This window comes from Coffea eugenioides, chromosome 8 (genome assembly GCF_003713205.1).
Source record: "Coffea eugenioides isolate CCC68of chromosome 8, Ceug_1.0, whole genome shotgun sequence".
NCBI lineage: Eukaryota > Viridiplantae > Streptophyta > Magnoliopsida > Gentianales > Rubiaceae > Coffea > Coffea eugenioides.
The window spans coordinates 11,049,773-11,062,210 of NC_040042.1; the positions used below are offsets into that span (position 1 = coordinate 11,049,773).

The window sequence follows — 12,438 nt, forward strand, 5'->3', positions numbered from 1 at the left end:
GGAGCAGGCTAGGAAGTGTTTGTAGGTCACTCTGTGTGCGGGTCCATTTGCAACTCTAACAATTGCGTTTTCAATCTCATCATCCCCTCTGGTTGGTGTAACCATAGGAAACGAAACCCCTTTCATTTCACGGATTCGATGGATTTTCTTCACTGTAATCGTCAAGGATAGACACATCTACCAGAGTCTGTAATTGTGACTAGTCTAGCACCAGGAGAGACACGTTAGAGACAATAGGTCTTCAATTTGTGACTAGTCTATCATTAGAAGAGACGCGTTAGAGGCAATAGGTCTTCAATTTGTGACTAGTCTATCATTAGAAGAGACACGTTAGAGGCAGTAGCTCTTCCCTCCAAGAGGCGATCATTAATGTAGTCTCTGGGCGATTGTCAAGAAGGACAAGTCCACTGACCAGAGCCGAATTTGGCCTCGAGAACCGGTACGAGCTACTTGCTAATGTGATATGGTCACTTTGACTGAAGGTCATGTCGAAGGTTCATCACAAAGAAAGTCATCGTGGTTACTGTCCTGGCGCACAACTTATTCACGTGGGATGCAATGAGTATGGCATCTAAACTAACAAAAAATCACAAATGGAAAATAAATGAAACAAGACAAGACAGACTGGCAACAGCATTAGACTTGCTTAGCTGCTTTGTTTGAGATCATTACCGTAGGCTTTGTGTCAGCACGCTATGATTTTTGTATCCTTGGACAAAAAAGATGGTTCTTCAACCTTTGGACGTATGGCTTTTGCGGAGGCATATGGATATGCACTAGTAATTCATTGAGCTGGATTGCTGGGTAATTTCATTGAACTATTTTTTCCTCAAAATTCCAAAACGATTTTATTTTGGTACAAAAATAAAATAAACATTATGTTACCAAAAGGAATTTTGTTCTATATTTAAAAAAAAATTTAATTGCTCAAAATAGCCAAGTGAAACATATTTTGGTTCTCAGGAAACTAACATGAGCAATGATTATCAGTTCATATTTTGCCCTTAATGTTGTTTAATATTTATGACTCATTGGTACTGCTCACACAGAGACCAATTGCCAAAATAACGTGGCCCCACCCATCGCAAATAATACAGTCGGCCAAATATCCCTTAAAACCCGGTAGCTCTAGTTTTTGGGAGAAACAAATCATCGCACTCACTTACTGACTCTAGCTTTGATGAAATTGTGGCTCTCACTTCCATTATACCCGTGTTTCACTCCGACGACCCGACTTCGTATCAAGTTACTGCTTAATGCTTAATTTTGATACAGGTTACCTGATTGGGTTGGTGCTACACTCAGCTAACATAAGCTATGCCTCCACGCAAATACTACGTTGTATTCGTCGGCAGGCAGGTAGGGATTCACCATACATGGCACGAATGCTCTGCAGCAACCAGTGGGTTCAGCGGGGCTACTTTCCAATCCTACCGAAGCCTCCAAGATGCTGAAGAGGCATGGTTCCACCATCTGTCAGCGGCGCGTGAGTGTGAGACTTCAAGTGTGCGCACCGCACAATCACAAGCATTTGCAAATGCACCACTTTCAACTACTGTCTCCTGTGCAGGAGGGTCACCCGTCATGCCAGACTCTGGATCAAGGCCGGCAAGTACAACGACCCATGTTGGAGTCAACATACAGGGACTCTCGGCTAGCAGAATGGCTAGCCACATCCACTACATGTTCTCAGGAGAAACATCCTCAATGCAATCTGCATGTTCTCAGGAGGCAGCATCTTCATGCATCATATCAGGTGAATCCGACGCTGGAGCTTGTTCTGCCGATGCTGGAGATTACTGTGACTTCACATTCAGGGCATCTGGTACTGCTCCATCGTCATGCATAAGTAGTGTAGGTCCAAGCTTCCATGCCAGCTCTGTTGGCCGATCACCTGTAACCACATCGTTGCGCGGCAAGATGAAGATGGATTGACTTCAGACTCCATGAATCCACTTATTGTCGTGTTTGTCGCCGGCAGGCAATCATGTAACGCCAGCCCCCTAGTAATTGGCATTTGTAGCTCTGGCATCAACCACTGTACCTTTTCTGCAGTAAAATGTTTGTTCTTGCTTACCTCTAATTAAAATCAAGGGAATTGTGGTTCATATTATACCTTTTCAGACAAGATTGATGTTGAAACGATTAAACCATGGCCCGACTTCAAGCAAATAGCAGACATAAATTATGGACGTAGGCTAAATGGGAAAGTTTTGATATTCTTAAGGGGTGCGGTTACTACTGAGATTTACAAAAGTTAATGGTACTCTTGCAACGCAGTCTAGTGTTTATAGTACAGTGCTGCAGTTTACCTGATCTGCATGCTGAGTACATCGAGGCTTTGTATCATAGTATACTGTAGTAGTGAGAAGGGCGCAGGAGATGTGGGAAAATTTTGATCAGAGTTGTCCCTTTAATGTGGAGACTGTTCGTTAGTCATCCTGTAGTAGGGCGATGAGTTCATGCTTTTAAGGCTTCTAAACGCCACCTCATATATGTTACAAATTTTAGGTGGAAATTTCAAATTTTGGCCAACGACAAATGTGGCAAACATTATGGGGGGCAATTTTTTCCCCCCTTTGGAAACGGGTCAGCCGCCCCCGCCACCGATAAAAAAAATAAAGATGTATATATATGTACATAATTATATATATTATTTAATTTAATTAGTTATAAATTTATAATAATGGATATTATTAGTTTTATGTATCATTTAATGTATATTAGTATATGCAATATAATTGATATTATCAATTATATTATTAATTATACATGTCTATTAATAAAAATTATTAATTATTTATATTTAATTTATTAATACATTCATATTAAATTTTTAATTATACATTTAATACAATCACATTTTTTTCTACAAAAAATATAATAATAATTTAGTGATTGTATTTGTATCTGCAAGTGAAAATTTGAATATTTTACTTATATTTGTTTTATCATATTAGATTGTATTTAAATAAGTTTTATTTAATTAAAAATTATGAGTTTCAATTGTGAAGTTATAATAAATAATAATTGGGTGATGCGTTGATATTTGAGCACTTGATTAATTTCTAAAATTTAATTATATTGAAATAGTATAAGAAATTTTTTTTATCCCCCACGAGTAGGGGTGAGCAAATTCGGCTCATACCGAATACCGAATTCAAATTCAATTCGGTAATTTGAAATTGGGTATTTGGTAATTTGGTACAAATTCGGTACATACCGAATTCACCGAATTCTAATATGGTATGAAATAGGAAATGAAATTATGAATTTGGTAATAACCGATTTCGCATTCAAATTCGATAATTGAAATAGGGTATCCCATTACCGCATTCGAATACCAAATTGGTATATAAAATTATATAATATATAGATAAATGCTATTTAGTATTAGTATATACTACTAATATATTATTATATTATATAGGTAAATGCTATTAATAATAATTAGTATATGGTATTATCATCATATCATGTACTTATAATAATAATAATAATATATAATAATATACAATATATTATTTTAGTATTTGTTAATTGTTATATGACTATAATACAAATATATAGTAATACATAACAATATAAGATAACTACTTATTATTTTATACATGAGTAACATGACCAGAATTAGACAATAATTAATACATATATGTATAATACTAAATATTAAACAATAAACATAATTAGTAATTAGAATTTAGATATTGGTAATTTGATACATCATTGATCATTCATGTTTGAATTATTGAATATTTGAATGCGTAATCTGTAACTTGCAAGTGTTAGTGTGCTCTAAATTTATAGTATTACATATTTAACATAAAAATTCATATTATCTATTCACTAATCTTAAAACTTTAAGTATAGACAAGACAACTAAGCAATGTAAGTGAATGCATGTGAATTGCAAATCAATGTATTAGTGTATTGATTTTCACAATAACATATGTAAGTAAATAAGTTTTATTTTGATTTGAAATAAATTATAAGTTTGTAAAATTATTATAATTTGTAAGTTTGTAACTAATATTACGTATTATTAATCATTGTAAATTATAAATTCATAAATTATCACTAATCATTGTACAGTTTAAGTTTATTATAGTTTAAATTAATCACTTTTTATGTGTTCCTTAAATCATAGACTAAGGATTCTAGGTATAAGTGATCAAATAAATGCCAGTTAAATTAAACCATAAAATGATTAGAACATAAGTAATGTGTTGAATTATGAATAAATTTGGGGATCAAATAAGTAATGTACGAGTGTCCCTGCGGCAAGTTGTGGGCGGGGCCGTGGGAAGCAAGGTGGGGGCGGGGGTAGGGGGAATTAATAGGCAACGGAGTGGGGGCCCCTCCCCATTGGCACGACAACACATGACTGTGTTTATCTTGTTTGGGCAATTCGGGTACAAGTTTGGATCCGAATTCGAGCATGGAGTGTATTTGCTTTATCATATTAGATTGTATTTAAAAATGTGATATAGCCCCTTTCAATTGGTCAAAATTAGTGATTATATTCACCTAAAATTAAACCTTGCCAACCGCACTACATGAATCGTTTTATACCATCATGAAATGTTGCTCATGAATATTAGACCTTACTTGTGAAATCGATATCGAAATTGTTACGATGTCCCTCTTAACATTGTATACATATGAGAAGATGTTTTCCAATATGGCACCTATGCAATATATATATATATACACATTTATAACCATGTAATATAAATGTAACTATTTTCAATTGATAGAACTATTTTCAATTGCTAGAAAATGTAACTATTTTCATTCGGATATAACTTCACTGCAAGTTTACAAATATCATCAATCTTGAACAGCATAAATCCATTTCTAGGATGTAAAGCAGTGCTCAAAACAAGCAATTCCACGGTATGATCATTAAACCTGCTATGTAACTCTTGCAATTTATAATCAATTATTGCAACAAATATATCCACTCGATGACTAATTCATATATATATATATATATATATCAACTCTCATAATATACACTAAAATTGTAAAAATTTAGGGGGGGTCGATTTTATTTTACACATATATTTACATATTATGAATTAAAATTTTCAAAACTTAGGGGGGACCAGGGCCCCCCTCTGCCCCCCTTGGCTCCATCATTTAGGATGACTCATTGGTAAACTCATTGGAAAACTCCATGGTACATCTACTTAATCTAACAAGATTGGTAAATGAAGTCCATACAACTCATTTACCACTACATCATTTACCAATCTCTAATTAAATAAAAGTCGTAAGAATATAGAAATAAATAATTACGTATATATCCTTAATATTTTATTATTTATTAACAAAAAAATATTATTTTATTTATTTTTTTAAAAATAAAATAATTATTTTTTATTTTTTTCGAGCTCGAGCTTGAAATTGCCGGCTCGTCGAGCTCGAGCTTGGTAAAATTCAGTCGAGGCTCGGCTCGATTAGCTCAAACCTCAACTCGGTTCGGCTCGTTTGCAGCCCTACTCTACACTAATTACATCAACAATAATGAGGCCTTAAACCACAATTACATCAACAATTGTCGCAGAAGACATCCATCATATAAAAGCGTTATTTTGTACAACCATTTATGAGGCCTTGATACTTCGCTTTTTTTCACATGTAACCTGCACCATTTCCATTCAATACATATGGAAGATCGGTGGCCAGGGCTAACTGGCCCAGCCCAATTTCAGACTCCATGTAGGGGCATGTTTGCCCGTGCAGCAGCCCAGTGACATCAACAGGTCAGCTAACATGGGCTTAAAAGAATCACACATTTGGTCGCTTTTTCAAGCAATGAAATTAACATGTACATTATATAATGCATAGCACTAATACAATTACAAATTTTATATCTTACATTTCTTAAATGCTTAATTTGCAAATCACTTTATTGCTTTTAATACTGAATGAATTGGACCTTACTTGCAAGGTTGTCATGAAATTCATATGCCTTGTGTCAATTGTCTATATTTAAACAAAAGTAGTGATTAATGTCTATAAACACTAAAGTTAAATATTGAAATAATCAATAATTCAATGCCTTGGGGATCTGGGCAATACCAATGGCAAGAAGGCTTCACCATTCGGCAAGTTCCAATGCATCCATTGCATCTAGTTCATTACATCTCCCTTCCTGCACACCAGCAAAACCCTGCATGTAAACATTAAACAAGGAGACTTAGAACATCTTACTATCCATCGTCGCATCTCACATTACATAACATAAATTAGCTAAACGAATAAAGAGGATATGCTCCATTCAATGCAAACCTTCTGGTTCCATTCATACGAAGGCTGCTGAATCAAGCTGCCGCATTGCCCCTCCGAAAGTGAACAGACTCGAACCTCGTAATGAGATATGATACTTTGATGCCTGGAACCAGCATCTTCATCTGCGGTCCAACCATGCTCGCCATCGTAGGATGCACCTGTTATCTCATGCCATGCCGTGTTCTTTGGGCTGGAATTGCATGTCCTCCTATTGTGCCCATCTCTTGACCTACAAATTTGACAAGCAATTGCATTCGTCATTAGACAAAAAAAAAGTGCAAGCAAATTTCATGCCAGCTCAGGGGCGACATTAGCATGCTCTCTCGTTTGCTCACAAAAAATGTGACAATAGCATATGTTACACACCCACAGTTTCCACACTTTTTATTGCTCAGTCTGCCTTTTTCTTTCGTCTGGTGATCGCCCTTTGCTCTACAAATCAAAGGATCAAGCACTCCAAATTTGCAGCCCCGTTGCCCACCTGCTTCGTGCTTTAACAGGGTAGCTGCATCTGTTGCCTTCGCCATACACAATGATCTTGCATGGTTTGTCTCCCTATGAATCACTCCCATGGCAAGCTTGAATCCCGCAGATGATTTGGCAGCATAGTAGCACCAACTATTACATGCTCCAACCAGTGCAGCATACCTGCCCATCTCTAGGTTTTCCGTATCGGGAGGCTGTCCTTCCCAATCTCCTCCAATGCTATCCCTTGCTATGCGACTCCACCTTTTCATTATACAACTATCTGGAATTTTTCTCATTCCCTCGAACACCATTATCCTAAACATATGGCCACACGGTAGGCCTAGACTCTCCATCCTCATGCACGAGTACCTCATCTCTCCACTATGCCTATTGTACTGCACCCTCCACTCTGAACCGCTGTAAGAATGTGAAATCATGTGGACACATTGAACACCATCATCAATGCCATCGACTCGGTAGTATATTCCCTGGCTCTTCAATTGCTCTCTAACCATCAAGAAGATTCGTCTACTAAAAACTTCCGCTGCATGGTTCTCTAAACAATGTAGTTCCGTAATTGGCAGCAGGGTTGTATGTTGGGTATTAGTTTCGTTCCGAGCCTCCTCAGTCCTTAGCCAGGAAATTGCCAAATCAAACGCTCGAACAAATTCAAAAAGTTTAAACTCTGGCTTTAAGTACATTTTCAATACATCATTCATCTTCTCGCATCGCTGAGTGCTGCGCATACCAGCAAAGAAGTTGCCCCTCAAGTATGCAACTGCCCATTGCTCTTTCTTCTTATGAATTTTTTTAACCCATTCATTGTTCCCCAGATGAAGTTTGCTTACCATGCTAGCCCACTCAAACTCAAATTGGTCCTGTGAGCAATTCATGAACATGCATGTCTTGAAGGCCTGGAGAAATTGTTTGTTACCCACGTATTGGCCTGCATTTTTTTCTATATGCCAACTGTACAGACGGTGAGCCGCGTTTGGAAGCACCTTCTTTATAGCTTTCTTCATTGCCTTGTCACCGTCAGTGACAATTGAAACTGGCTCCTTCCCGCCCATGCACTCAACAAACTTTTCAATACCCAATCATAACTCTCTTCATTTTCGTCAGCGATCAAAGCACATGCAAATATTGCTGTTGAGTAGTGGTTGTTCACCCCACATAGTACCACCAGTGGCATCTTATAAGACTGTGTCCTGTACGTGGAGTCGAACACCAGTACATCCCCATAGCACTTGAAATCCATCCGAGACCATGAATCAGCCCACAACAGCCGTGTCAATCGTCCTTGGCTATCACAACAGTATTCGTAATAGTAATTGTTGTCCGTCTCTTTCTTTGCAGCCAGGCGCCCAATAGCCCTTTCTGCATCTCCATCAGCTATCTCTCTCAACTTCTCGCAATTCATCTTATTATACAAATCTTTTATAAGGAAGGGCACATTCTGATATCCTCCGACTTGCAACACAAAAAGCTTCATTATTTGACTTGTTCTAATGCCGGCTCGTCGAAATGTATGCGCTTGAGCATAATCGCTATCTGCCACCTTCCTGTGCGACCTCATGAAAGGAATGCTTGCATGATTGCCCAACTGATGGTTGTGTTCCTTCGCAAAGCAAGACACTATGTACTTCCCTTCATTATCATCCAATCTTATTTTCAGGCAAGCTCCACAGTTCACCCGTGTTACAGCTTTTGCCTCTCTTTTCCGATCATTCCGGAGAATGTGTTTCTCATCCCGCTCGCCCTCCCTACTACACACCCAAGACCTATACCTCACAGTCGTGCTGTCCTCCGGGTCTTTTTTCGCATACCCCCTCCTTATGCTGAACCCCGTGGCCCTACCATATATGTTATAGAAACATTCAGCATCCTCAATGGTATCAAACTTCATAGTCATCAGGTCTATCTCTTGCTGATCATCCACGTTCTCGGCATCTATTGCACCTCCGTTAACCATATTATTCATTTTTTCGTCTGCTTTGCTGTCCTCGACTCCCATTTCCCCGCACATCCACTTCCAAGCTACGATGTCATCTTCACAATATGCATATGCATTCAGATCAAAATTATGTCCCTTCCCTTTGCGGTGGCCATTTTCATCCATATCTTGCTCTATCCTGTTACACAAAGACATTCACACCATTATCATGCAAGTGTTCCCCTCATTTATTTCTGCTCCCCCATGCACATTTCACAAACCAAACATTTTCAAAGCATGTACTTCGATTTTCTTCTTTCTGCCCTATCCTTAAACTAGTAACCCATTTCGGCTACACAGAACCTACTTTTTACCCAAAACTATAGTTCATCTACTGCTCACATTCAGCCAGTGTAACTCCCAATCCTATTTTCATGCTGTCTTTAAACTTTCGCTACCTTTTTATCTCGTTCCGCCTAATTTTATACTATGTTCATAGCCGGTCTAACATTTCCCATTATCACATGCTGCCTATTTGCTTTCTCAGAGCTATTCTCATCCTTTTCTATAACATTGTCCTCATCCTAAACTATGTTGTTTCCTCAACAAGACATACATTTCTCACACATACACTACGCACACACGTCTGCCACATACATATCACATATTTACAAACATTCTCAATACTTTTACGTACCTATTATTTCGGACCTCGCCGTTTCTCTGTCTGGCGAGAAACAAACCTTTTTTAACCAACTTTTGTGCCCAACTTCTTCGTTTGCACTTACTTCATTGTCCTCTTCATTGTTGCCTTTCCCCTCCCTGTCCCCTTCCTCTCTTCTTTTCTCCCCGCTCAGCTTATTTTGGTCCTTTCTTTTTTGTTGCCAACTACTTCCACCCGACTTCACTACTCTCTGTTCTTCCAACCTTCTTTAATGCCTCACCTTCCTCTTTCCCCCTTCTCAGACACTTTATAATTCTCCTCACGCTGCTCCCTTCTTTATTATCCCCCTCCCCCTATCACCCTATTTATTTTCGTTCCTGCGTTGGACTGCATTCTATTACAATGACATGATGTTTTGAACAGTTGTACAACTTGCCAGTCTTCTCGCGGGTCATTCCATTTTGAATTCAACTTTTTGTTACGTCATGTTAGCCTCCGGTTTGGAACCGACTGTTTCACAAAAACCATTTTTATTTTTCACTTCTTCTCTCTCCAACCAAAACAACCTCGATGTATGCGTGCCTTGCTGTCGCTTTCTCGTTTCATCTCCCTACCAAGGGCGTTGACTCAATTCTCCATAACATACTACTCCCATGACCTAAAGGTCTTGGCGTGGTTACCAAGCAAAAATTCCACCATGGATGGGACTAATGGTCTATGGCCAACCCTTCAAAAAATAACCGATGTAGGAAACTTTCAATTTTCAATTATTTCACTATATATACCCTTTGATTAGCACAATGTGAAAAGTAGAAGGACTATTACAAAACTAGACATGAGAAACCACATTCAACGAGTTAGAAAGATGATAAAACATAAATTAAAATTTTATTTACTTTTCGTTTAAACATTTTTTGCTTTTATTTTCAATTTTACATGCTAAACATGCAAGTATACTAGCTCATTGTTTTACCATGACAGATGCAATGAAAGTAGAAACTGTGAGGAAAGCTGCTTTCGTTACTACAACATTAAGGACTAGTGGAGTGGTATTTTGGACAAAAGAATTAATAATATTATTATACAAGCAATTAGGAAATGTGTATCAGTCCAAAAATAGTTTTCCAAAAGAAATTTTGCATTTTATATGCTTAACCTGTCTATTCTGTCTAGTTTTCTGATCATGTGTACCAGTTCAACGACAAAAAAGAAGAAAAATAAACATATGTTCAACAGAAATCAAAGTTAACATATTGCAATTTGTATTATAAAAATATTCCATAGGAGTCAGTACTGATAGATTATGTGCTTAACTACTTATGTTTTACATGGAAAATTAAGATGGGTACCTTTTTCTATTATAGATATTCAACTAGCTAATTATTCAATTATTCAATGTATATATATATATATATATATATAGTCAACAGAAATTTCTGCAAAGTTGGATGTCGTGTTCATTAGATAAAACTTATTAGGTGGAATTGTAAGAAAATTAAAAGTACTATAATTCCCTAACCTTAAGAATACCAAGTATGCTAACTAATTGCTTTTTCTTTTTCTTTTTTTTTCAGTTTATAAACCAGTCACTAGGAAAATTTTTAGTATAGTAGTTTGATTCCTTTATAGAAACCAAACAACTCCTAAATTTTGTGCAGAATAAAGTTAGTTGAGTCCTAATTTATTAATAATTGAATCGAACCTTGAAAAATTATAGTATTCAACTTGCTATTTTCAAGCAATTGCAATTCATATCCCTAAAATGTGATCAAACAGTGATGATTAGCCACATTTTAGAGCACCTAAGAAAAATCATCTTTGATTTCTTAGGTTGATTTTTATCTTACCAAAAGATCACACCGCATCAAACAATAGCAAATACCCAAAGGAAAAATGAAAAAAAAAAAATCTTTAACACATTTAACACTTTAATGTCTTGAAGACAGCCACAGGCATGCATATTACATGCATACAAACTTTTACCCCTTTTTTTGTTGGTTTTTCTTTTATATTGACAACATTATGCTTCACTAGTCATGTATATTATTTTAACATTTCTAGTCTTACTTTAAAATATAAAATTAAGGATAAATTACATTAACCTCCGCTCTACTTTTATCAAAGTTAAAGACCTTTCTTGAATTTAGAATTATAAGAATCTTCCATCTTATTTGTGAGAAAACATAAGAAATTGTCCCTACTCTTAATAAAGAGAGAGAAATAAGTATTTTTGTCATAAATTCACTTCACTGTATCCAAAATGCCCTTACAATGATATAAATAATTATTTCCAAAAGAAAATAAAAAGAATAGGATGTGTTAGAATTTCTTTTCATCAAAATTTATAATTGAAAAGGATTGATGACATTGTATGTACAGCTGTAAAAGTTGGCCCTCCATCAATTTTATCTTTTAATTTTCAATTAAGTTATTGTATTTTTAATGTAGGTATACATTAGTTTTTCTTTTTTTTTCCCCTTTTTGTGCATTAACCTGGCATTAAGTTATATCTTGATTCCATATCTCATATCCATGTATATATGACTTGAGATTTCACTAGATTAAAGGATTTGACAAGTGTATAGTTTGGAGACATCTAATTTTCATTTTAATCCATTTTATTATAGAAATAGGTACATGTACATACCTTTTTATTTTGATTGGTAAAAATAAAAAGGTTGAAACAATAAATAATATAGGTCTTCAATTTCCATGAATAAATCTCTCTTTTCTACTTTTTCTTCCTTTTACGAGAGAATTATAACTTTTTCTCCTTTTTGCTTAATATAAAGAACGTGAACAAGAAAAATAAAGAGTAAACTTTTAAAGTCAAAATTATCATAACTATTAGGTGGATGAAAGTAATGATAAGGGAGGTCATATTATTTGGAAATAAAGAGGGCATGATTCTAACTTTTGCTAGAACTTGAAGAGAGGTTAGCGTAATCTACCCTAAACTAATATTCAATGCATAGTTTGTACTAGAATTTAAAAAATTTTCAATTGCAAACTTCCTAAGCCTAAGTCGAAGCCATTATTAGTAAAGATGTCATGATAACGATATCAATGTATAAAA

General features: G+C 36.0%; 2 protein-coding genes across 2 annotated transcripts; both read right to left on the minus strand.

The window, feature by feature from the left end:
- Positions 1 to 6,103: 6,103 nt before the first annotated feature.
- On the minus strand, positions 6,104 to 7,787 carry LOC113780238 (protein FAR1-RELATED SEQUENCE 5-like). Its single transcript, XM_027326049.1, has 3 exons — positions 6,664 to 7,787; positions 6,298 to 6,526; positions 6,104 to 6,178 (listed from the first exon to the last, which is right to left on the minus strand). The coding sequence occupies exons 1-3, from the start codon at positions 7,785 to 7,787 to the stop codon at positions 6,104 to 6,106; spliced, it is 1,428 nt and encodes a 475-aa protein (XP_027181850.1).
- LOC113780239 (protein FAR1-RELATED SEQUENCE 5-like) lies at positions 7,784 to 9,503 on the minus strand. The gene is made up of 2 exons (XM_027326050.1): positions 9,487 to 9,503; positions 7,784 to 8,897 (listed from the first exon to the last, which is right to left on the minus strand). Exons 1-2 carry the CDS (start codon positions 9,501 to 9,503, stop codon positions 7,784 to 7,786), a joined length of 1,131 nt encoding a protein of 376 aa, XP_027181851.1.
- Between the last annotated feature and the right edge of the window lie 2,935 nt (positions 9,504 to 12,438).